The sequence below is a fragment of the Quercus robur genome, chromosome 5 (genome assembly GCF_932294415.1).
Source record: "Quercus robur chromosome 5, dhQueRobu3.1, whole genome shotgun sequence".
Lineage (NCBI taxonomy): Eukaryota > Viridiplantae > Streptophyta > Magnoliopsida > Fagales > Fagaceae > Quercus > Quercus robur.
In genome coordinates, this window is record NC_065538.1 from 35,027,983 (window position 1) to 35,055,277 (window position 27,295).

The 27,295-nt window shown below is 39.5% G+C and overlaps 1 protein-coding gene across 1 annotated transcript; it reads right to left on the reverse strand.

The window, feature by feature from the left end:
* Positions 1-419: 419 nt before the first annotated feature.
* Positions 420-3,825, reverse strand: LOC126725847 (putative receptor-like protein kinase At1g80870). The gene is made up of 2 exons (XM_050430826.1): positions 1,392-3,825; positions 420-808 (listed from the first exon to the last, which is right to left on the reverse strand). The coding sequence occupies exon 1, from the start codon at positions 3,736-3,738 to the stop codon at positions 1,504-1,506; it is 2,235 nt and encodes a 744-aa protein (XP_050286783.1). The 5' UTR covers positions 3,739-3,825; the 3' UTR covers positions 420-808; positions 1,392-1,503.
* Positions 3,826-27,295: the final 23,470 nt, after the last annotated feature.

Below are 27,295 nucleotides of genomic sequence, written 5' to 3' on the forward strand. Positions count from 1 at the left end.
CGTGTGAGATATCGGCTAGTGTTTGGTAAAAGGGTAAGAGGGTGAGAGTTCCCAAATGTGTCTGGCTGTTACGCTGCACCCATCATAAATATCATTCCATTTATTGTGATCCTTTTGGGTTATAATTTCTCGTGAAATGGGGGGTATTGGACAAACTTGACACGAGTAGCTTAATTTACCAAAAGGAAACATACCATTTTATTTCTTTCAAAGAAAAGAAAGAAACAACAGTAATGAACTGGCCAAATGGTGAATTTTCGAACACAATTTATGAGATATCATGCAACAATTCTTAATTCCCTCATGGCCTGATGATTGATGATATTGATGCATACAATGGTGGTCAGTAGCTTTGGCCCATGATTTTGACTTACGTGATTTCTATTCAGTCAAGGAAACATTAAAGGAGAAAAAGAAGGGGAGGCAATCATGTTCTGCATTTAAATATGGAATAAATTGTCTGATGAAATAGAAATCGCATTAATTACTATGGTTATGGTGGACCTACCTGCTCTACCGGTACAAGCAGGAAAAGTATCCCTTAAATGAAAATTTACTAAGTTGAAGACAAATATATATCCGTTGTCTTCCTTCCTATCAAATTTGCTTTACCAATTCATATCAATTTTGTAAGGCACTTCGACTACAAATAATAGAACCAAGAAACATGCACCTCAAATTATCCACTTTGTTGCATACCCTCGAAGACTTTATATTTCATGAATTGACTGCCAAATTTTAATGCAATTTCTCAAAGATGGCAGCTTGCTTTTCTCAAATATCTGCTTTCAATGATCCAAGAGTGCAGCTGAGAGTAGTACAAAATACATTGAAGTTAATATTTTAAAACTATTGCAGAACAAGATCATCAAGCTGCTTTATCAAGAGCTTAAAACCAAGGCAACTTAACATTGAAAGATGACCAGAAATAACTTCTGAATGATAACACCCATAGTGACACGTGCCGTTTTGTTCACACCAAGCAAAAGCACCAGACAACTTCCAAACTTTTGAAAGCACCTTTCTCAAATCTTAACATGGAGAATCATTTCTTCCGAAACAAGGAGAAAAGAAAAATAATTTCTAGTAGCTTTTTGACAAAGAAGAGAAAACTTGGAAGCAACTTGCAGCAGCTACCATGTAAACGTAGCTTGTATAGTGAACCAGATAAAAGATGAGTAGGCTACAATTTCAAATAAAAAAGCCTAAATTTTTTTCCAATTTAAATAAGTCCTCATCAGAACTTGGAAAACTTAACACAAGAAACAAGCAGACCATGAACTTGAGCCAACAATATTTGCATTTACCAAGTGGCAAAAAAAAAAAAAGAAATCAGTAATCTAATGTACATACAACAATGTAATTCTCACAGGGTCACAGTAGACACACACCTGAATCTGTTCACTGATAACAGCTACCAATCATCACTCCTGTATATTACACTCAGCATGAACCCAATAAGACATGGTAAAGAAAAAGTAAATCAACATTAGGATCCAGAGTTTACTCTGCATTTGACTTCTGTTTTCTCCTTGACCTACTGAACAATTTGGAAGATGGGGGAGGAGAAAACTCAAGTGGGAGTGGTGGGTGATCCATCTCCCCTTTCAATATCTTAACTATTTCACCAATATCTGGCCGCAACTCTGGCAATTTCTGTAAGCAAGTGAGAGCCAGGTTTATACACAAGCCTGCCTGGTCCTTATTATAATCATCTTTCAACCTCTCATCCACAAGTTCTAAAACATTTCCCACTTGAGCTAACTGACGACACCAGCTTATTAAGTTTGCTTTCTCAAGCTTCATTGGGGAGGCAAGAACATGTAATGGCCTTCGACCAGATACAATCACAAGAATCAAAACTCCTAGACTGTAAATATCAGCCTTCTCCATTAAGTACCCGCACCCACCATATTCTGGTGCCACATAGCACAAAGTCCCTCTCATACTTGTGGTACTGCTAAGTTCACGACTAAAGAGATCTCCACTCCACATGTCACTGCCAATAGAACGGCTGCTCTTTTTCTTCCATCCCCTTCTAAAACTGAACTCCCCATTTGGATCACATTCATTTTGACATTGCTCCCCAAAGTTCTTTCGTCTATGGAAGTAAAACTGTCTACCAAGACCAAAATGTGGTATTTTGAAGCCTTTCCTCCACTTGGTTTCAAGATTTTTAAGCTTACTACTCTTCTTGCTAATCTCATCAAGGTGCTCTTCTTTCCACCACTCTTGTATCTTTCTCTGCTTCTTCTTACGACTTCTCTTGCCCCTTGACTCTTTTTTCTCCAACCCTTTATCAAGATCTTCAAATCCAATTTCTTGTAATTGGGGATCATTCACATCTTCTAATTTATCTAACGGAGTCGAATCATCCAAGTTATTTTGCTCAGGAACACTCTTCTTTTCTTCATCCCAATCAGGATTTGTTGTTGGGCAAATCTGACTCCCTATCCACTCCATAACATAATCCTTACTACACAATTCACCACTCCCATCCTGCCTCCACCACCAATCCTTCCCCCATTGTTTTGTATCAGCCTCCTCATCAACACCCGAAAATGCATTACAATTCAACTCCTTACTATGATAAATGCTAGAAAAGTCATCATCATAAGGCACAAATCTATTATTCCAATCATCCCCACCAATGTCTACTACTGAGACCTCCTTCCCTTTTGCACTACAAGGCTTAATATCACTCTCATTTGCCATGTTAGCATTATAATTCGAAGAATTCAAGTTTAAAGCTCTAACATTATAAGACATCTTACTATTTTTGGATGAAGAGGAAGCTTGTAAAGCAAGAGCAAAATCTACCTCATGAGCACTCTCCACAGGAGTAGCAGTAGCTGGTGTCTCTGCAGCCAAATTCCCTGAAAGCTCTTGGCTCTTCCCCAAGTCCTGGCTGAACAAATCCACACCAAACTCACCCTCCACCTTAATCCTTGACAAACCAAAATCCGAAATCCTTGCCCGACACTCAGAATCAAGCAAAACATTGCTGGGCTTAATATCACCATGAATCACTGGTGGATCACATCCAAGGTGCAAGAATTCTAGAGCTCTAGCAACGTCCAATATTATGTCAAACCTCCTTTCCCAACTCAAACCCAAACACCCATCTCCAAAAAGTGATTCTTGCAGGCTCTTATTGGGCATATACTCATAAACCAACACTCTTTTGTTCTTTTCCACACAGTATCCCAATAGTGTGACTAAAAATGGTGACCTTAGGCCACCAAGAATCTGCAGCTCATTCTGGAACTCTCTCTCTGACTGCAAAGAAAGAGTGTCCAAACGCTTTATAGCGATGAGTTTACCATCTCTGAGTATTCCTCTAAACACAGTACCTGACCCACCTTTGCCTATGACATTGGCAGTGTCAAAGGCATTGGTGGCTTGCTTTAGCTCTCTGTATGAGAATCTTTGGAGCTTGAGAGGAGCACTGGAGTCAAAGGGGATGGTTTTAGCTCTGTGTACAAGGGAGTGCCAGATGTGATAAAGAAAGTAAAGGATTGAGAGGAATATAACAATGGAAGCTGAGATGGTCAGGGTCAAGAACAAGACCCTGGTTCTGGTGAAGAAACTTGGAGCTGGAGAAGTGAAGCTAGGAGTTGGAGCTAAGGGTCTTGAAGGCATGGTGGGGTGGTTTGGGTTTTTGGAGGTTAGTGGGTTTGGTTTGGTAACAAGAAATGAAGAAGAACAAATGGGCATGGAATTGACAGGGATCTTCATTTGTGTATCAGTAGGTATCCAATGTGGGTTTGCTTTACAGTTGGATAATCATATGGGTATTGTTAATTCATGTTTACTACTATAATTCTTTCTTTTGGTTTCTTCTGACTTGTGAGGCGTTTACTGATGACTGATAGAGAAAGGTATACACTAACATTATTAATAAGGGAGTGTTACATTATAAGTTTACTTTGCATATAATTTTTCTTCTAAAACCAAAAAAATGTATATATTATACTATAGTGAGTTTCCTTTACTGAGGGACAGTTTAGGAAGAGTTTATTTAATTGAAACTAAATTTTTTTTTTTGTTGAAAATATTGTAAATAAAACTAAAATGTAGTTGAAATAGTATAATGAAACTCATAAATAGTACTAAAAAGTACAATAAAACTTATAAATAATAGTAAAAATAAATTAAATAATAAAAAAAATAACTTTTTAGTATGTGCCAAACGCACAGAGACTAGGAAAAGGTGCTGTTTATTTCTTCTTAAATTTTTAATTTTGGGTCTGGGTTTTGATTAGGAAAGAGATAGCTTTGGTTTGTATAATTGATTGATTTAGGTTTTGGTGTATTTTTATAATGAATTTAGTGATTGGGAAATGAGGATTAGAAAAATGTGGGGGAGGAAGGGAGGGTCCCCAGACGCTTTTGACTAAAGACAGTTTTTGAGGATGAAAAGTCTTATGTATGGGAGGAAAAAAAAAAAAAAAAAAGTTAAAGGGAAAATGGAGGGAAGATTGGGTTACAGTTGTAATGGTGGTGATGTTAGTGAGTGTTTTTTTTTTTTTTTTTTTTTTTTTTTTTTTTGGGACAAGAGGGATTTTGTTTTATGTGCCATGATGTGTGAATTAGACACGTGCACTGGATTAGACTTTGGACTAAATGGTGTCGCATTTTTTTTTCTTTTATTTATTTATTTATTTATTTATTATTATTATTTTTTTAGAAAAGACTATAGGTGTTGTATTACTATATCGTATATTTTATATTATTTTTTCACTAGAGGTTCACATGTCAATTGAATCCATTGTTTCTTGCTTTTTTTTTTTTTTTTTTTTTTTTTTTTTTTTTTTTTTTTTTTTTTTTTTTTTTTTTTTTTTTTTTTTCAGTAGGTTTTGATGGTGGGTCACTGTGATAGTGATTTGTGGGTTTGATTTGGAGGCACAGTGGTGAAATTGGTGAGTGCGTGGGTTGAATCTTTGGATTACAATTTTATTTTGATAACAGTTGTTTTTGCTAGATGGCTTTTTTTTTTTCTTTTTTTTTTTTTTTTACAGTGGGTTAGATCAGCCATCGATGAGTGCTTGGCTGAGATTTTATTTTTGCAGTGGCTAGTTGTTTTTGTGGTGGTTGGGTGATGGTTGGCTGTGGTTATACTTTGGGTTTTTTCTTTTTCTTTTTTTCCTGCAGGTGGTTGTGGTTGCCACGGTGGTGCGGTGACTTGTGGTGGTGGTGGCTATGGTGGGTTGTGGTTGCTACAATGGTGGTTATGGCAAGTGGAGCAGTGGTAGGGGTGGTGGAGGAGGTAGTTGCTATAGTTTTTTTTGTAGTTGTTTTATTATTATTTTAATGAATAGTTTATATTATTTAAATGAAATGGTAAGAAATATAGAAGTTTTGATGTTTGATGTATCTTAAAATAGGATAATATAATAGATAAAATAGGTTTTTGAAGTGTTAAATACTAAAATTTTTAGAATCTTTGATGGGAATGCTCTTAGTGTTTCTCCACCTTGAAACAAATTCAACAGCTTGATGTAACAATTGCTTTCTAGATTTATTTGGGGTTATTTAACTTTTCAATTTATAGATTAAAGGGTTTTTGGTTTTCTCTTTTTAAAAATAATATATTTTAAATAACGAAATTTCGAATTATATTAAAAAGAAAAATCACATATGATGATGCCAAAAAATCAACAGTAAGTCATACGGTCTTCACGTGCTTGAAACAATACATGCACAATACAAAAAGAGAAAACCTAACAGAGTGCACCGGTGTGGTATTGGCCAAATACCCTCCGAAGGTCAAGTTAGAACTTCTCACAACTCTAGAGTGCCAGAGTTGGGGGTGAATTATGTGTACCTTGATTAGTGAGGGTTTTGGGGCTTTTATAGTAGTAGAGGGTTGACATCTCTTCCTTGGTTTAGAAGTCTTTTCCTTATAGGAGTCCTCATGAGCGTATTTTGCGGAATCCTTTCCTTGTAGGAGTCTTTTTGATTAACACTAAGTGTGGGGCACAAGATATTTCCTTATACACGCATGCGTGGAGGCCAAGTTAAGGTCATGTTAGAACCATTAGTCTCGTGCATCCCCTTTAGCTTAGTGGCGTCAGCTTTCCATCTTCGCTTCAAGCTGACCCCGTCAACTTAGAGTTGTAGACTCCCTATTGTTGTCACTTGTCAATGAACACAAGTGAGACCGATGGGTTTGTTTGGAACGTTGCTCTATGCCTTTCCATCAGTGAGCGTTCATATTTACAATTTTATCCTTATCAGCTGCCTCCTACTCCATAGCTTCATTAGCTTAAGCTGACGGGTTATGGAGTTAAATTTATTATTAATTTTCTTTTGCTTAGGAGATAGGGAAAATCATTTATGGGCGATTCCTCAAGCAGCCTTTATTTAATGCTTGGACATGTGGTGAAACTTAATTGGCTCCGCTTCTGGACGAGGGCATCGTTTCGTCTTCTATGCATATCCTCCCTTATATACCTCGCCTCCTTCCCCATTTTCCTCTATTTTACTGCTATTGATTATCAGAGCGAACCTGTCACTTTGAGAAATTTGCCCACGTCATCTTACTTTAGCTAAGACTATCATCTTTCAAGAGTCCGTTAGTTTTACTTGGTAAGTCACCCTTGCTCTTATTACCTCCTTTTTTTTTTTTTTTTTTTTTTTTTTTTTTTTTTTTTTTTTTTTTTATCCTTTTCTTTTGATTGTGAAAATATATATTTTTTAGAAAGGCTATCAACTTAAGTTCTTAGAATACCTCCGTCGCTTGTAGGTAGTTAGATGTCTGGAGAAGCGATGAGTGAACAGCCGTTAGTCTGCGAGGGAGTGGGCTACGACGAGGTCTTCCCATAAGGTCATGAGCCCAAGGAAGGCTTTTCCTGGTCATCAAAGAGGGAAATGTCAGCCCAATCTTCTGACGAGGAAGTGGAAAGTCGTGGAGGAGAAGATGAGGTAGTAAGTGAGGGTGAAGATGAGGATGACAATGGAGAAGGGGGGAGAGAGAGTGATGAGGATGAAAATATTGGTGAGGAAGAGGTCTTAGAGAGTACTTCAGGTAGACCAGGAGACGACCGTCCTTTCATCCTTCCTAAAAAATGGACAGTTAATGACTTTCTATTGATAATGTCGGACAAGGTTTTCAAGACTTTACGTGGTCGTTACCAAATTCCAGACAACATCCCAATCCGTCTCCTTGGGAAGTTTGAGAGATGCTACTTAGGGAAGACCACGAACGTCGGCATGTATGATTCCATGTTCACAACAGGATTGAGACTGCCTCTGACGACCCTTCACCGTCAGTTGGCCAATTTTCTAGGGTTGCCTGTTAGTCAAATTGCCCCCAACACTTGGAGGATATTCATTGGGGTCGAGATTCAGTGGGGCCGTCTAAGTGGAGGGAATCGTCAGCTAACTATTGACGAGTTCTTTTGGTGCTACCATCCTTAACACATTGTCTCGTCCCAGGGGACATACCATTTCACTACAAGGAAGAAGGGGCTGAGGTTGGTATTTGATATGCCTGATTCCAATAGGAATTGGAGGGGCAAGTATTTCTTTGTCAAAGGGACGAATTGGGTGTGTCGTGAGGAAAAGTGGGAGACAATGCCTCATGGCTTTGACAACACTTAGGCTTATGTCAAGGATTTAGGTTGATCCTGTCTGCTTTTTTCAGTTTATTTGTTTCAAATTTCTAATGTCAGTTTTTTTTTTTTTTTTTTTTTTTTTTTTTTTTTTTTTTTTTTTTTTTTTTTTCTTCTAGCTAGCGTTCGTCCACGTATCACAGGCAAGCAAGAAGACTTTATTTGTCAGGTAACAGAAATCCCATTGGACGAGCGGAAGTGTCGGGATCTTATTACACTCGACACTTTATACGCGTATTGTGGGGGTCTTGAACCAACACTAGAGGCCCGTCGTCTTAATGCTTATTCCTGTCGTCATAAGTTTATATGCTTTAGCCATTCTTTTTTCTTTTCCTGTCGGCTTGTTCAAGGTTGTCACTTATTCCAATATTCGTCATTTGTCTTTGCAGAAATGGAGGCAGCCAAGCAGAGGGTGAAGGAAGCTGCCGCCCGTAAGAAAGAGGAAGAGAGGAAAGCTAAGGAGGGGGAGTCCTCGTTAGCCCCTAAGGCCATCAAAAAGGGGGTGACTAAAAGGAAGGGTGACGGGAAGGACGATTGTCCGTCCAAAAAGGTGTTCGTCACTCCTGGAGAGAAGCTTCCTAAGAAGCCATCACCTCCAACGCATGGGGCTGGCAAGGGGCTGATGACAACGCCTAGCTTCATCACTTAAGATTCTGAGCGTTGTCTCCTTACCCATAAGGATTATGTTGTCAAGATGCTTGAGTCCATCATCAAAGATAAGGATGCGAATCCTTGTGTTGGCCAAGCGACAAGGGAGTTGGGGGATTCAGGCCTCTTTGACCTTGCTCGGGTATGTTTTTTCCATTCATTCTTTTATTCATTCATTTTCATGTTAACCAGCTGACGGTTGTTCTGCTTGTAAGCATTGGTTCGTATGAAAGCTTTGCAGGTTAAGGGTGTTGCCAACGAAGGGGTGATTACCCGTCTGTAAAAGCGTGTTAAGAACATGACTGACGGGCAAGAACAGTACAAGAGCGCCCTTTGTACCCTCAACCAGGAGGTGAAGGAGTTGAAAGAAAAGCTAGAGGAGGAGGCTCGTCAGTGGAAAAAAGATCTAGAAGCCAAGGAGACGGTAGAGAAGGAGTTGACGACTATGTTGGGCCAAGTGGAGACAGCCAAGGCCAATGCTATGAAAGAGTTCAAGGAGTCACAGGCATACATTGATTCTTGCGCCGAATATTATGGTGTGGGGTTTGAGGATTGCCTTAAACAGGTCAAATCCAATTACCCTCACCTAGATTTGGCGAAGGTCTCAATGGATGACCCCTTGCCAACAACACCTGCAGGCGACGCTATTCTTGAAGAGACTGACGACTCCACCGAGTCAAAGCAGGATACTCAAGATGACAGCGTCGTCCTTGCTTAGCTTGCCATGAATCCTCCCGTCGTTCCTCTGACTCCATCGACCAATCCTCCAGTTGCTGACAACCCTTCAACTCAGGATGCCCCAGACCAGATCAAGGGTGATGGGGTCCCACAAGACCTCCCGGCTTCATGAACTTAGCATCTTTCTTTCTTTTTTCTTTTTTTTTTTCATTGTAAATGTAATCTAATTTCAGGACAATACTCTTTTTGTATTTTCTTGGGCTTTGTTTGTAAAAACTTCATCTTATTTATGGTATTCCATATCCGTCGCTTTCAACATGTTTATTTTATCCTTGGCCCTTGTGGATCCATCTGCTTTATAACTTGATAATTTTGATTCGTCTGTCTTGAACTAATTTATTTGATGGCTAATAAACCTCGTAATGGATTCGTCCACTTTGTGGTCTTAACCAAATCCGTCTACTCTATTGAACTTGTCAACTTAATGGGATGAACTGGTCAACTTTATGGGATGAATTCGTCAAGTTTGACTAAGTTACGAATCCTTCTTCTTGTGGACCTGTTCTCCTTAATTATTGATTGTATCAAGTCATCCTTGTGGAATGAATTGGTCCTCTCTTTGGATTTTATAAGTCCATTTACATTAATTATGGGTTTATTCACTTGTGGTCCAAGTTATGAAGTCGTTTGCTTCGATAACCTCGTCCACTTTATTAATGAACTTGTCCACTTTATGGACTTGTTATTAAACTTTTCCACTTTGTAGGCCAATGAACTCGTCCATTTTATGGACGTATTATTAAACTCGTCCACTTTATGGACTTACTATTGAACTCGTCCACTTTATGGACTAAGGAACTCGTCCACTTTATAGACTAATGAACTCGTCCATTCTATGGACGTATTATTAAACCTGTCCACTTTATGGACTTATTCTATTGAACTCGTCCACTCTATGGACTAATAAACTCGTCCATTCTATGGACGTATTATTAAACCCGTCCACTTTATGGACGTATTATTAAACCTGTCCACTTTATGGACTTATTATACTGAACTCGTCCACTTTGTGGACTAATGAACTCGTCCACTCTATGGACTAATAAACTCGTCCATTCTATGGACGTATTATTAAACCCGTCCACTTTATGGACGTATTATTAAACCCGTCCATTTTATGGACTTATTATATTGAACTCGTCCACTCTATGGACTAATGAACTCATCCATTTTATGGATGTATTATTAAACTCGTCCACTTTATGGGTTTGTTAATGTTTTGTAGAAAAAACACACTAGTCATATCTGAATAAATTCCTTTTATTATGATAAACCATGCGTCTATAGAAAAAATTGCTTAAAGAAAAAGACCTGCCCTTTGGGCTTAGAAAGTATTGTAGCAAAAATGAACAAAGTTAAACTGAAAAACTACGGAGTGTTGCTAAAGTTAAAAGTAAACTGGAGAATGAATAGTGTTGCTTTACACGCTATCAGCTTTACTGGTAGTACTTTCGTAGGTGCTTGGCGTTCCACGAATGGTGCAACTTCCATCCGTCTAGTGTCTCTAGGTGGTAGGTGCCTTTCCTCTGCCATGACGTAATCCTGTAAGGTCCCTCCCAGTTGGGGCCGAGCTTCCCTTGGGTAGGGTCTTTAGCAACGCCCATTACCTTCCTTAAAATGAGATCTCTAGCCTGGAAGTCTTTGTGTCTGACCTGAGAGTTGTAGTGCTTGGCCATGAGGTCCTGGTATCGTGCGAGTCTTTGTTCGGCTGTCACCCTGACTTCGTCCGATAGATCGAGCTGTAGACGTATAGCCTCATCTTTCTTTCTTTCATCATGGTTGTCCAACCTGTAGCTCGTGAGTCCGACCTCGGTTGGAATGACCACCTCGTTCCCATATGCCAGCTAAAATGGCGTCTCTTTGGTAGGTGTCCTCGCTATTGTCCTATACGCCCACAGTATGCTTGGCAGCTCTTCGGGCCTTATACCCTTTACCCCTTCGAGCCGAGTCTTGATGATTTTAAGCAAGGATTGGTTTGTGACTTCAGCTTGTCCGTTAGCTTGAGGGTGGGTGGGAGAGGAGTAGTGGTTTTTAATCCCTAACTACGAGCAAAAATCACGAAAGGAGTTGTTGTCGAATTGTTTCTCGTTGTCTGAGATCAGTACCCTAGGGATCCCATATCTTTAGATGATGTATCTCCAAATGAAACTCTGCACGTTCTTCTTTGTAATGGTTGTCATGGCTTCAGCTTCCACCCACTTTGTGAAGTAGTCTATGCCTACTAGAGAAACTTCAACTGTCGTGCCGCTACCGAGAATGGTCCCATGATGTCTAATCCCCACTGAACAAAAGGCCATGAAGCTGTCATCGGGGTCAATTCTTCAGATGGATGTTTGATGACGTTGCTGAACTTTTGACACTTGTCACAGGTTTTGACATAAGTCTGGGCATCTTTCTACATGGTGGGCCAGTAGTACCCGGCTCAGATCAGCTTGTGTACTAATGATCGTGACCTTGAGTGGTTCCCACAAATTCCTTTATGGACTTCTCTTATGATGTGTCTGCTTCCTTAGTGCCCAAACACCTTAGGTATGGGCGGGAGAAACCTCTTTTGTACAAGACATCCTTTATTAGAATGAATCGCGTTGCTTGAACTTTCAGCTTTCTTGCAGCTTCCTTCTCGTTTGGTAGTACGCCATTTTTCAAGTAGGAGACTAATGGTGTGGTCCAGTTATTTTCAGAATCTATCTCCTGCGTATTGGCAAAATCTATTAGTGGAGAAAGCAGAACAAAGGAGAGTACGTTGCCAGGGACGGTCATATGTTCTGTTGAAGTGGCTTTGGCGAGGCAGTCTGCTTACTCGTTTTCTCCTCTAGGGATTTGAACCACCTTGGCCTATAGGTCGTCCACCCTTCTCTTTACTTACTCTAGGTATCTCTACATCCTTTCACCCTTACATTCGTAATCTTCGTTTACCTAGTTGGTGACAACCTAGGAGTTGCAATGAATGACTACACTGGTGGCCCCTGCCGCTTTGACGAGGTCAAGCCCTGCGACTAGAGTTTCGTACTCCGCTTCATTATTGGTGGCAGGGAAGTTGAAGCAAACCATACATTCAATTTCATCTCCTTCTGGAGAAAGAAGCACGACACCTGCTCCTCCAGCTTGTCTGTTAGACGATTCCTTTATATATATGCTCCACCGAGGACACTCATCTACCCCCTTGCCTTCGTTGTTGGTGAATTCTGCTATGAAATCAGCGACGACCTATCCCTTGATAGCAGTATGTGGATGGTACTAAATGTCAAACTCACTTAATTTTATTGCCCACAGTGCCAATCGCTCGGTCGTTTCAAGGCTGCTTATTGCCCGTCCTAATGGTTTGTCAGTTAGGACGATCACCGTATGGGCTTGGAAGTATGGCTTGAGCTTGCGGGTTGCCATTACTAAAGCAAAGGCGAGCTTCTCCATTGTCGGGTACCTTTCTTCTACACCACGAAGTGCCCTGCTGGCGTAGTACACAGGCGTCTGGACCTTGTCTTCTTCCCAGACTAAGGCTGCGCTAATGGCTGCAAGGGAGGTGACAAATAGAGGAAGAGCTCTTCCCCCGATTGCGAAGGACTTAGTAGCGGTAAGGAAGAGAGGTAGACCTTTAGATCCTCGAATGCCTGCTAACACTCGGCCGTCCACTCAAAAGACTTTTTCAGCATACGGAAGAAGGGTAGACACTTATTCGTTGCCCTTGACACGAACCTATTCAGGGCGGTGATTTTGCCATTTAAACTTTGTACTTCTTTTACGTTCTTTGGGGGGGCCAACTCTATTATGGCCTTAATTTTGTCTAGGTTGGCCTCGATACCTTTCTGAGACACCATAAACCCTAAGAACTTTCCCGTCGTCACTCCGAAGGCACACTTGCCTGGATTGAGCTTCATGTTGTAGGAGCAAAGGGTGTTAAATGTTTCTCTGAGATCCTCTAAGTGGTCTTCCTCCCTTCAGCTTTTTACCAACATGTCGTCAACATAGACCTGTACATTTCTCCCTATCTGTTGCGCGAACATCTTGATTATGAGCCTTTGATACGTCGCGCCCATGTTCTTGAGGCCAAATGGCATTACTTTATAGCAGAAGAGGCCCTGGCTGGTGATGAATGAAGTCTTCTCCTGATCTGCCTCGTCCATTTTGATTTGGTTGTAGCCTAAAAAGGCGTCCATGAAGCTTAGTAACTGATGCTGGGTTGTAGAGTCAACTAGGACGTCGACCCGCAGGAGGGGGTAGCTATCTTTAGGGCATGCCTTGTTTAGGTCGGTGAAGTCTATGCACATCCTCCATTTCCCGCTAGCTTTCTTGACCACTACCACGTTTGCCAACCAATCGGGGTAATAAACTTCTCTGATGAAGTTTGCCTATTGTAGCTTGTGGACTTCTTTTGCTATAGCCTGGTCCTATTCGGGGGCAAATACTTGCTTCTTCTGACGGATGGGCGGAAAGGAGGGTGATATGTTCAGTCTATGTACCATGACTGCGGGGTCGATTTCTGGCATGTCTTCATGACTCCAAGCGTATACATCCCGATTATCTTTGAGAAAAGTTGTGAGTGCTTGGCGGATCGCTGGACTGGCTAGAGTACCAATTTTGGTCGTTCAATCGGGCTTGGAGTCGTCGAGGAGTATTTCTTCAAGCTTTTTGATGGGCTCTGTCACTGTTCGGTGTTTCTCTATGTTCATGGCCTGGAGGTGGTCATCCATCTCCATCATAGCTATGTAGCATTCATGGGCGGCTACCTGATTTCCGTGCAGCTCCCCTACTCCATAATCGGTAGGGAATTTGATCATCAAATGGTAGGTTGAAGTTACGGCCTTCAATGAGTTGAGGGTAGACCGTCCTAGGATCGCATTGTAGGCGGAAGAGCAGTCAACCACAAGGAATGTTACGTCCTTAGTGATCTGCTGGGGGTAGTCACCTACCGTTACGGATAATGTGATTGCACCAAGGGGGTGTACCCTTGTTCCTCCGAAACCACCGAGTGGTGCGTTCGTCGGAACTAGTCGTCTCTGTTAATCATCATCTGTTGAAATGTTAGGCAGTAAAGGATGTCAGCTGAACTATCATTGTCAACCAGAACCCAGTGTGTATTATAATCCCCTACTCGTATGCTGACGACCAGTGCATTGTCGTGCGGGTGGTGGAGACATCGGGCATCTCCTTCCAAGAATTCGATGATGGGGTTGTCGATCCGCGGCATCTTCGGCATGAAACCTGTCAGCTAGACATTGTGGACCATCCTCAGGTAGGTCTTTCGGGCCTTTTTAGACGACTCGGCAGTCACTGTGCCCCCTACAATCATTCTTATGTCAACTAAGGGCAGTCTAGGATGTTCATTTTCCCGTCGGGGAGCCTGTTCTTGTGGTGGGTCCACTCTCTCCTTGTTGACGAACCTTTGCAGCTTCCCTTGCCTAATGAGGGCTTCGATTTGCTGCTTCAAGTCATAGCAATCAGCTATATCATGGTCGTGATCGCGGTGGAAGTGGCAGTACATGTCCCTAGACCTCTTGTTAGGATCTCCCTTCAACTTGCCAGGAAAGGTCAAGGCTCCTTCATCCTTAATTTGCATCAAAACTTGGTCATCGGGGCAGTTAACAGGGTGAAGCTTGTGAACTTCCCTGCAAGGGGTTTGGAGCATCTGTCCTTTCACCGATCTCTGGTTCTAGCCATCTTCCGCCTCCTGTCCTATCGCGGGTCTTCCTACCTTTCCCTCTTCTTGGGCTTCTCTTCTTGAGCCAGTAACGCATCTTCTGCGTTTATGTACTTGGTCACCCTGTATAGCACATCCGACATAGTTTTCGGGTCATTCTTGTATAGGGAAACACAGGAACTTACCCTTCCGTAGTCTGTTTGTGAAGGCAGCCACGAGTATCTTGTCGTATACTTCATCAATTGAGAGGGCCTCTTTGTTAAAGTGGGTGATGTAGGACCTCAGCGTCTCGTCCTCCCGCTGCTTAATGTTCATTAGGCATGTAGTGGACTTCTTGTACCTATGCCCTCTGATAAAGTGTGAAGCGAACTAAGCGCTTAACTCTTTGAAGGTTCCAATGGAGTTGGGCGTCAGCCTGCAGAACCTGATCCCTGCGGATCCCTTCAACGTGGTGGGGAAGGCTTTGCACATGGTCTCATCTGGCACCCCTTGAAGGTGCATCAAGGTCTTGAAAGACTCTAAGTGATCTAAGGGGTCCTTGGATCCGTCGTAGTTTTACACCTGTGGCATGTGAAACTTCGGTGGAAAGGGGAATGAAGTGACGGACGTTGTGAATGCCGAATCAGTTCGATGGACCAAATCATCAAGGTCAGTAGACACCCGTCCTCTAAGGGCATTCATCATAAAGTCCATTTGTTCCTTCATCATCTGCATCTCGGCTACTATATAAGGTGAAACCGTATCTGTGACGGATGGGCGACTAGTGTCTTGTCATTCTAGCCTGCTAGGAACATTGCTACCTTCTGGCCCTTCTTGGTTCCTTCTCTCAATGCTAGTGCCTTCTTGGTCTTCCTCTTGGGTATCCATCACCGCATTTTTCTGGTGCAGCTATTCCTCTAGATCATGATTCTGCTTAGTGAGACGTTCTACTGCTGTTGTGAGGGTTTGGACTTGCCTCTCCAGGGCAGTAGGTCGCGGTTCATCACCTTGATTGTTGGTGGTGGTTGCCATCAAACGAGTAAGTACCATGCAACTTTTTTTCCGAGAAGTAGTGACTATGGCTTATCTCCTGATCGCGTTTCCCACAAACGGCGCCAACTAATGATGCCAAAAAATCAACAATAAGTCACACGGTCCTCACGTGCTCGAAACAATACCTGCACAATACAAAAAGAAAAGACCTAACAGAGAGCACTGGTGTGGTGCCGGCCAAATACCCTCCAAAGGTCAAGTTAGAACTTCTCACAACTCTAAAGTGCCAGAGTTGGGGGTGAATTATGTTTACCTTGGTTAGTAAGGGTTTTAGGGTTTTTATAGTAGTAGAGGGTTGGCATCTCTTCCTTGGTTTAGAAGTCTTTTCCTTATAGGAGTCCTCATGAGCGTATTTAGAGGAATCCTTTCCTTGTAGGAGTCTTTTTGATTAACACTGAGCGTGTGGCACAAGATATTTCCTTATACACACATGTGTGGATGCCAAGTTAAGGTCATGTCAGAACCATTAGTCTTGTGCATCCCCTTCAGCTTAGTGACGTTAACATTCCATCTTCGCTCCAAGCTGACCCCATTAGCTTTGAGTTGTAGACTCACTTGTCAATGGACACAAGGGAGATCGACGGGTTTGTTTGGAACGTTGCTCTATGCCTTTCCATCAGTGAGCATTCATATTTACAATTTTATCCTTATCAACATACACCATCCTTTGGTAGTTGGTATAACCTTAAAACATAGTTACCAAAATTTGAATTTTAATTAGCCGAAATACCTTATAAAGTAAATTGCAACAAAAGTAAATATCTCATAAAACAACCTAAAAGGGGAGGCAATTTTTTTTTTTTTTTTTTTTTGGGTATCTGTAATTTCCCCTATTTAAAAACCAAAAAGTTACAAGGACGACGACTTTCGTGATAAATCAAATTCTCATATTTTCAAACAATAACCAATGAAGCAAACCATAACAAAGAAAATGAGGAAAATAAAGAATAAGAAAAAAGCCATAACTAAACAGAAAAAACAAATAAATCAAAGTTCAGTTTATTCAAAATGTGATATTTTTAATTATATTGTTTTTTCTATTTTTTTTTTCTATTAACTGTTACATCGATGATGTAATAGACTGGTAAAGAAATTAAAATATGAAATGTAGAATAAGAAGAAGCCACGACGGCAAAAAGTATAACTTAAAATTATTAATCATGACCTGAGAAACAAATGTGAAGGAAATTGTATTGGGTCACAAGTTAGTTCGAATTACCAAGTTTACCAACATCATTTTATGTCCTTGCTCATGGTGGTGCTTGTTATTAGGCACACAAAATCCACAATCTAAAAACCATGGCATAGAATCAAAGAAACTAAAAGAGAGGAAAATATAACTTTTGTTTTTGTTTTTGTTTTTTTGCTTTTGTTTTTTTGTAAAACCATGGCATAGAATCAAAGAAACTAAAAGAGAGGAAAATATAACTTTTGTTTTTTTTTTTTTTTTTTTTTTGTTTTGTTTTTTTAAATCCTTGCGTTATATACACAAAGGAGTTACACACTTTGTTGTAACCCACCCATATGTAATGTGTATAAATGTTACATGGGGAATAAAATTCATTGGATCATAACTCACATCTATGTTTAACCTCTATTAACATGATGTGCCCCCAAGAAGATAAATTACTCTCCAATAGTGAATACAAACACAACATCAATGTGTTACAAAATAGTCATCCCTTCATCTTCATGCAACTTAGTTTTGGTTTAATCACTTTCTCAATAATTCCTCTTTAGATTGCTTTGTCGATGGTCATAGGCAACATGCCAAAGTAGCCAACACTGAAATAGCTACCTTGTGACATAGTAAAGTTATGCCCGTTACCGGTTGAATATACATGTACTATGAAATACATGCTACAATGGAGTTCTTTTAGGAAAGAAATATGCCTTCTATATTGATGTAGGACATAATATTCACTATGAAGTATAATCTTTGTTATTTATCGTTTTGATATTTTCATGTAATCTTTGAAATTTTGTGTTTTTAATGCTTTTTAGTCAAATTAAGATCCTATTAGGGTAGGGTATCTGATAGGACTGATGAACTCTCTTTCCTTGGACGACCTTATCAAATACAGTCTTCCACCTCTACATGGCATGGATGGAGGTAGCCAAGTCATTAATAAGAAGATTCAATGCCTCGGATAGTTACCAAATAGCTGTCAGACCGTTGGAGGCTCATCAAAACTCACATTAATAAGCCCTAAGGTGTTACAAGAAGAGCACTAAAGCCACAATTAAGGCCCCAACGGCTAGAAACTATGAAGCTATATATACACACTCATCAAAGACAATCAAGGTATGTAATTTTTCATCCAAAGATACTCTTACACAGATATCTCTGATATTCAGAACTCTCTTATTTCTCTTATAAAGCTTCTATACACTAACTTTGGCATTGGAGACGTTGTGGCAAGCACCACATCGGTGACCACCTTAGAAGAGCCTTTGTTCCACGTTTGCAGGAGCAGTGACGAGGATTTGGTTCCATCTAGACGAACTTATAGGACTGACGATTTATACACCATCAGTATCCATTAGGATCTCTTTTAGAATCTTTTTGTTTCTCAATTAAGTTTTATGGAGTCTTTAAATTGGACCCTAAGTTTATAAACAAATTTCCAATTCAAAATACTAAATTTGATTAATAACGATTTCAGTGCTCTCTCTCTCTCTCTCTCTCTCTCTTGTAGATTTTAGAGTTCTTATTATGGATTCAAAGGTTACCATCTTGAAACTGACATGTTATGTCTTGTGACTTTTCCTTTGTGTTATATATATACACACACACATAAATTTTAGTCACGTTGCTCCTAATGTTTGACCCAAGTCCTTTATTAGCCTATTATCCTAGCATATGAGTGATCTTGCATCCAGCTCTTCCATATTAGGTTACATGATCATGGAAGTAAACTCATATACAATCTCATTTTCAAAATGAAAACATCTTTATGATGAGTGTTTTTCCTTTTCTCACTCCAAAAATACCAAAAGCATTTTGCAGACTCTGTGAGTGAGATGGGGCGAGACAAGTCGGGGGGAAATTACCATCTCTATAACCAAATAACATAATAACTATTATTTAAAAATTATTATTCTATTACAATATCCATTTTTACATACTAAATGTGCTTGAGTTTTGGTATACAGTGATTCTAGAATCACACCCTTTTTCACAACTTATGAGTACCAAAATTATCATCGTCCAAGCAGTTTAAAGGATAATTAAAGGGCCTTAAAAGGGATTAAATGACCCTACGGTTACAAACGGAAGCAATTTATTAGAGGACCGTTAAAGGCATAATGAACCGCTTTCAATGAGCCTGAAACGTTACTAATAACAATTAAAGAGAGCATTGAAGAGTTCCCTAACGGCTATCTAGAGAACGCCCCAAAGAGGAAGAGGTAAAATCATGTCAACGTGTCTAAAAATCTCTATTCACCTTAATATACTGCTTTTTCTAACTTTATCATCGAAGGGCCTTTGACTAACACCACACCAATGTTGGACTTAGATCACAATGGTCTTTCTTGTAGGTGACCTTTCCACTTTACTTAAATGAGGGAGCTTTACTGACGATCTCAAGCATCATCAATTTGGCGCCTTCTATGGGGAGGCACATAAGTTCACTTAGCTTCCCAAATTCCCTCAACGCAAGATGGATCCTAACACCATACTAAACCTAGCACTACTAGCCTAACAAACCGTGGCACTTACTGCCAATGTAGAAGAGTTGAGCAAGCAGAACTAGGAGATGAGGCAACAATTGCACAATGACTGAACAAGGGATGAAGATGAAGTCTACAGCTCATCCAATAGCCGTAGAAGAGAAAATTCTGAATAGACTGGGTAGTCGACCAGAGGTAATGACCGTGAGCGCAAGGGAAAGAGTGTCGGAGCCGCCACCTAGTTATATGGTTTAGGAACCATGAATATAGCATCCTTTTGAGGAAGGACCATTGATCTTACTACTAGAGTATGGGTTCAGAGTTTAGATATGCTCTTGGGAAAGGTGTTAGGCACCCAAGATCGCCCAACCCTAAGGTTGGCCTTCCATCATTATGTCTTACGTCTTAACTTTATTAAAAATAATTTCAATACTTGTATTCTAAACTCAAATACATACTAGCATGCATCTAACATACAACATGGCATCATCATCTCAAAACAACATATCAGGTCTATCCATAAAGCAATAAAGAGCCATACCACACACATATAGAAACCCTAGCATTCATCTAGCATGTGAAAACCCTATCATACATTTAAAGCTAGACAGCAACTTAATCATGGCAATCACAAGATCATGTAAACATCCATACTCAAAACCAAACATCATACAAGCATATTCACCACAAAAGATGCATGTTCATATCAATGTATGACCTACCTTTACTTACCTTGCAATAACTCAGCCCCTATGGCATCAATGCATGGGCATGTGAATGAATGGCATGGTATTAAGATCAAGGAACAAAAAGATAAACCCTAATCTAGCATACAATGACAAACAAACATGTGAACAAAGAATAAAACAGAGGTGAAAGCTCGAAAATGTGTTAAAACACAAGAGCTGTTTAGACCCCCAAATTAAAGATTATGGCTCGATTGATTTTACTCTAACTTATACAAAGTGTAGAAAAGAGTAAATGCGAGCGGATAAACAAAAAAACTACTCTAACCCATAATCATTATAACACAACAGTAAAATGAAAGGTAAAAGAGTAGGGAAGAAGAATGCAAACACAAGATAACATATCGATGTGTTATCAAAGAGGAAAACCAAAGTACTTGGCATAAAACCTCTTCGCCGCCCTCCAAGCAGTAATCAATTCACTAGACAATCAGTTGGGATACACGAATAGCAAAAGACCCTCCAAGCCTAGTCTACCCAATGCACCTAAGCCTTTCAAGCTCCTACTCTAACAAGGCTACTCGGAACCGTGTCTTGTCTAGCTCTCCAGATCCCACAATACGCCCGATTGCATCTGTCAAAGCCTGGCTTCTTCCAATGATTCCCAGCAGCACCAAAACTTCACTTGACACTCTGAAAGGGTGTGGTAAGTGTTTGGGCTATCAACCTCTCAATGGTATGGAAAAGGAGAGGTAGGAGTTGAGGAAAATCCATAAATAATTGTGTAGAGAATTGTGGGTATTACAATCTCTAACTCTCAATGATTGTGACTAGGGTTTTCTATCAGAAGCACTCCTCAACATATGTGGGTAATGTGGGTATATATAGTCTGGGTAAGGATAGAGTGTATCAGATATGACAATCTGGCAAAACAGAATGTTTCGCGAGTGTCTCGTGGGAAGACCTTACCTGTAAAACACTCGCGAAAACCAGCTGTCTCCATCCTGTCCTGACTCTTCGCATTCCAGTCATGTACAGAGCACATGCATCACTTTACGGGAAGCTTACTAGCGAGCTACCCACGAAAATAGCTTTAGTCTTCAATTTGCCTTGAGTTTTCACACTCTCTCTCTTTCACACATAATCCTTACAAATAAAACCCACATGAAATACAGGGTACATAAGATTGAACATAATTACAATCAAATTTGGCATGTTATAAAAGCCAACAAATACATAGTTATAAATTACAACTTCACAAGAGGCATATTAGGTAAAACAAGCAATGCAGAAGAAATAGGAAAATCAAGATTAGGATTTTTGGGCATGAGTATGCGTGCGCATACATAGGCCTATGTACATAGGCCAGTTGTATGTGTACACATACTTTGAGCCTATGTGCGCACATAAAAGTATGCGTATGCAGACATGCCTGAACCTTGAACCCTAACCTAGAAAACAGACAAGCAGAAAAACAGAGCAAGACCTTAAAGCTTAAATCTAACAGCCTAACATGCTTAAAAACACTAAACAAGCATAAAACTAAACTACACAAGCATATATAAGCATAAACAAAGCCAAGGAGCAAGATTAAAACAGAAAAGAAAGACTTAAAAAGAAAAAAGAAAGGTTGAAGCTTGATACCTCAAAAAGAGTTCCCAAGCTTTGATTTTGACCGTTCTCAGTCAAATCTATCACAAGTCATTAAATAAGTGATTAGCAACATTAAACTAAAAGGATTGGAGCCAGAAAAGGTCCTAACCAAATAAAATTAACTTGAGAGTGTTTTGTGAAAAACTCCCTTTCAATTCACTATTTTCTAGTGAATCTTATGTTTTTCCTGTGGGATTTTTGTGTGTTTTGAAAATGTACCATGTAAGACTTTATATAGTGGAAAAAATAGGGTTTGGAATGGCTCCCAAAAGATGTTGGATTCATTCCAAACCTTAGCCATTATTACAAAAAAACTTGTATTTTTCATGTTTCTGAAACCCTAGCTGCGTACGCAGGAGTATGCCTTTGGCCCACGTATGGAGGCCGCTACCCACGTACACAAGCCGCTGCCCACGTACGCAGGCCGAGGGCTACTTTGGTCTTTTATTTCCAAAAATAGGTTTTTGCTCTTTTAAAATTTTATATTTTCCATTTTAACAATCCTTAAGTCAATTTGATATTTGATTAGGCTCTAAACTAGCCTTGGGCCTTAGAGTTTGCACATCATTGGGGAATGGGGGCCCCATTCGTAAGGGGTATAAAATGCAATGCCAACAGATGCCCATCTTTTGATTCATAAGCTTCACTAATAGAATCAAAAGAATAAGAGACAAAACATTTTGTTTCAACGTACGGCTCAGGCCCAACCCACACACATGACATACATCATGCATACATGGGGCGGGGTGCAACTTCGGAGAGCTGATGGGATTCGTATGTTCGAAGTCCCAACTTTGTTGCTCAGGAAACGAGCAACAATAGGTTTACTATCCCATAACCTATTTTGCCACTTGCATGCAAATGGCGAGTGACTTACTATCCTAGAGTCACTTAAAAAGAAAAGAAAAGAAAAAAAAAAAAAAAAAAAAAAACAAACAAACAAACAAGGGTGCTCTTACAAGCTAACCCAACAAATAACAAATGGATATAGTCTTTATGGTGTCCATCCAGGGCTTTTGCCTCAAACTTCTTCGGATGACTTATTCCTCTTGTCTTCTTCACTTCTTTCTCTACCTTTTCTGGTAAGACTCTTACCTCAGGTTGACCTTGGTCTCTTTCTCTATCTCTACCTCTACCTTTTTTCTATCATGCTTGCATGTTCAATTCCCAGAGGATAAGTGCACGAGTAGTCTTGATTATTGGATCCACTAGGGATGGTGGAAACTCGCAGAGGAGTAGGTGTGCATGGGGAGGAATATTCTGCCTCTTTCATGATTTACTTAGGGATGAGAAACTCATTGAGGAGTATTAGGAATGGACTTGCTGAGGAGTAGTGTAGATGTGTGATTCACTGGGGAAGAATCTTCTGCTTCCTTCATGGTATGCTGAGGACTTTTGAGGAAGAATCTTCTGCTTCCTTGCTAGGGATACTTTAGGTGTACTTGATCCACTGGGGATACTTTGGGGAAGAATCTTTTGCTTCCTCACTAGGGATTGTTTAAATATGCTTGGGCCCATTGAGGAAGAATCTTTTGCCTTCTCCATGGGGATGATGTTTGATGTATTTGATCCATTGGGGAAGAATCTTCTGCTTCCTTATTGGGGATGATATTTGATGTGTTTGATCCATTGGGGAAGAATCTTCTACTTCCTTACTTGGGATGATGCTTGATGTGTTTAATCCGTTGGGGAAGAGTCTTTGGCTTTCTTAGTGGGGATAGTGTTCTTGATTTTTTACGATCTGTTGGGAATGGTTTTGGGGTGTACATGCTTCATTAGGGGGAAAAGTCTTCTACTTCCTTCATTGGTCATTGGGGAGTCCTTTGACAATTTTGTGTACATATAGGCATGTAGATTTAAGCATAAACATGGCAAAGAACACATAGGCTTATGGATCTAAGCATAAACATGGCAAGGAGCCTAAAATCATGTAGATCTAAGCACAAACATTAAATTTAGAACAATTCTAGCCCAAAAAAGCTAGGCCAACAACATCAAAGTGAAAAATCATGGCATAAACAAGGAAACATGCTAGAAAAACTATAAAGACATGCTAGGAAGCAAGAACATGCTAGGAAAAGCAATAAAGCATTTAAATAAGCAAAATAAAGCTAGGTAAAGCTAAAAAGCTAAAAAGCTACATTCACACCCCTGAACCTCAAATCCAAGGTATGGAACCAAGGAGATGAAGATTGAGTGTAAGAACACTACCTTCAAGATTATAGAGAAAAGATGAGAATCTAAGGTGTTTGAAGGTGTTTTGATGTGTTTGAGAGAGAAATTAGAGGGATGAAAGAGAAAGAATTTGCTCAAAAATTGTTTTTTGCAAAATGAGGGCTCTGGGGTCATTTATACTGAAAAAATGACATTTCAGCTTCCAACGCACCTTGAAGGGCCACTGGCCACCTTGCTGATGTCAGCAATTTTGGCCTTTTCCTAGTTCAACTTCGAACACATATTTGAAGGCCTTCCTAGACTCGGATTGAGCTGATATTGGTGTCCCTGGAAAGCTTTGGATGTCTAATTTCCAACGGTTGGATCAAAACTTATGGCCTCAAGAAGCATGCTGACGTGCTTGTAATGGTTTTCTAGATATCTCAACTGTTTTAACTCTGATTTTAACCCATGAATAGTCGTTGGCAAGGGAATTTGATAATCTTTGCAATGACACTGGTCCCAACCCATTTTGATGGTCAGTTAAAATTAGGGTTTCTAGTGCCCTCGAGAGCCAACCTCGGGTCAAACTTGGTCAAAGTTGACGAAAATCACCAAGTAGCTCAGGTTTCATGTAGAAACATGAAAATGTCATTTTGGGATGATTTTGACTAACTTTGACTTTCGGTCAAGCCAGGGTTGACCAGGGGCATTTTGGTCAGTTTGACCTAAAATGGCACTTCGAGTTCTCCAATGCCCGAACGAGTTGTGTCATGTCAATCTAGATGTTTTTGTGGCCCCATGGAGAAAAGATAATATTTTTGGAATTTTCGGGGTCCGATATGCAAGTTGAGGGCAAACAAAATATGGTGTTCACAATGATATGCTTTCATATTTTATTGATCAATATATTCGTATGACAATTAAATGATTCATGCATAATAGATCTAAGAAGACTTATGAAGTCCCTTATATGAAACTACTACTCTTTCTTGAAAACCCTGTTTTTCTTTCTAAATAAAAACAGATCTAGATTTTTCTCTATTGTTTTTCTTCCTAAATAAAAACATATCTGAATTTTCTGCTTAAAACTATTGTTTTCTATTCACAATAAAAACATATCTTGACTTTTTCTTTCAAATCTCATGTTTTCTATCACAATAAAAACAAATCTAGATTTTTCCCTTCAATCTACTATTTTTCTTTCATAATAAAAACATATTTGGATTTTTCCTACAATCTATTGTTTTTCTTTCCAAATAAAAACAAATCTAGAATTTTCCCTTTAATCTACTCTTTTTTGTTCACACACAAAAAAAAAAAAAAAAAAAAAAGAGATCTGGATTTTTCTTTTCAATCTCATTTTTTCTTTCTAAATAAAAACAAATCTCTAATTTTTTCTTTCTAAATAAAACCATATTCGGAATTTTTATCCACAAATCTCATGTTTTGTTCATAATAAAAACAGATCTGAATTTTTCTTTCCAATCTACTGTTTTTCTTTCTAATTAAAAACAGATCTGGATTTTTCTCTACAAGTTTTGACAAAATTATGATAGAAAACATGAGGTTTGATAAAAACAAATTTTGACAGAATTGTTCTCTAGAATAGTTTTTTTTCAAAATTTCTTCCAGTTTTAAACAGAGTAGATTCATAAAGCCCACTTCGTGACTTAATTTTAGATTTATCATGCAAACATATGTTGCATCTCATCATTGTATGTTAATGGGTACTTAGTGGTTATTAGAGTATGGAAGACCAAATTTTGTCCAAGTAGGATGGATGCCTAACACCTTCCCATCTCGTAACCTAGCCCCAGAACCATAGATCTTAAGTTCGTAGAGTAGTCTTTATTGTTGGTAGATTGTAACTAGGACAAAGAGCTTTGTAATTTTTTTCTTAGATTGTAATTAGGACCAAAGCCAGGTAAAGTTTCTTTCAATCAATTGTAATTGTTCAAATAAATAAGAACTCGATGTTATTCATGTATCCTTTTTTATTTTTTTTTTTTTTTTTTTTTTTTTGTAATCTATATATATATAATAATAAAAAAATAAAAAAAAGTGGCAACTCCACAATAATGACAAAAAGTTCGGTCTCTTACACAATCCTTTATTAACTCAAATAAAAAGACACGGAATCATAAAGTGTAGAAAAGTAAATTTTGAACATATCAAGGTAGTCACTCAGTTTTCTTCCTTTTGATGGACTTCTTGTGATCATTTTCTTCCCTTTTGATTGCTCTCATATTTGGATAAACAACTCTTGTATCCTGAAGTAGGAACAAGGAATTGAGGAAGGCGAATGTCTTTGTTCATTGCCCTCCAATGCCAAGTTTCAAAAAGCCTAATCAAGAACCTTGCAGTAAGTGCTAATGTATGGTAAAAGCCATTATCATAAGGCATACCTTGACAATCACCAAATTGCTATGCAATGTGACACATGGATAATAAGAGCAATGACGAAGCCTATCCAAGATGACATAGTTTTCTTTGAAACCATAGCTAGTCATGGCCTTGATGTGACACCACTCAACCACCCATTGTATGTCCATAGAGGTAAGATGCCTCAAGAGTTCTGTAAGCACCGAAGGCTCCATCTCTTTGTCCTTAAGCTTTGCAATTTCGATAGTATTTTGGTTGATACCGGATGAATTGAATGAGAGGTGGATGGATCAACTTGAGTTTCTCATTTAGCCATATCTGAAGGAGAGAAAAAGAGAGCATGATTGTTGAGTGAAAAAAGGAGAGATAAAAAGGAAAAAGAGAGAGATATTCAAAGAGGATATAAGAAGCCTCAATGGGTCGAAAACCAAAAGGCAATCCATGCAAAAATTAAAGGAATCTCACTAGGTTGAGAAAATCTAGGAAACAATTAGGGATCATACCTAAAGAAGGAGAGGACTCCCCGTAAAGAAAGTTGCTTCCTCCCTATAAACGGCATCCAAACCATTGAGGATTTCAGCCAAGATGACAGGCACTGGGCTCCCACTCCTCAAGTTCTTGACCACATGAAGAATTCCAAGATCCACTCAAGGTGTTTCATGCACCAAGAAAAACCTTGCAAGTATGCAAAGATAGAAGGCCTTGGCCTAAGGTGGACCGGGTAAAGGGTGAATATGGAGTCGCCACCTAGATTAGGTCTAGGAACCATATATGTAGCGCCCTTATGGAAGGACTGATTTTTACTAGAGCCCGTGTCTGGAGTTTAGGTATAGGGATGGGAAGGTGTTAGGTACCCAACCCTACCTGACCCATACGTCGATCTCCACTCATTGTGTTCCAAATCCTAGTCCCATTAAAGGATCTTTTAATAGGCTATTCTAAACTCACACAAATACACTAGCACGCATCTAAACACACAACATGGCATATTATCCCAAGTGTAAGAACCTAGCATCCATCTATCATGGCATCCTCATTTAATAAATACAAAGGCAGCAATCACATCAAGGTAG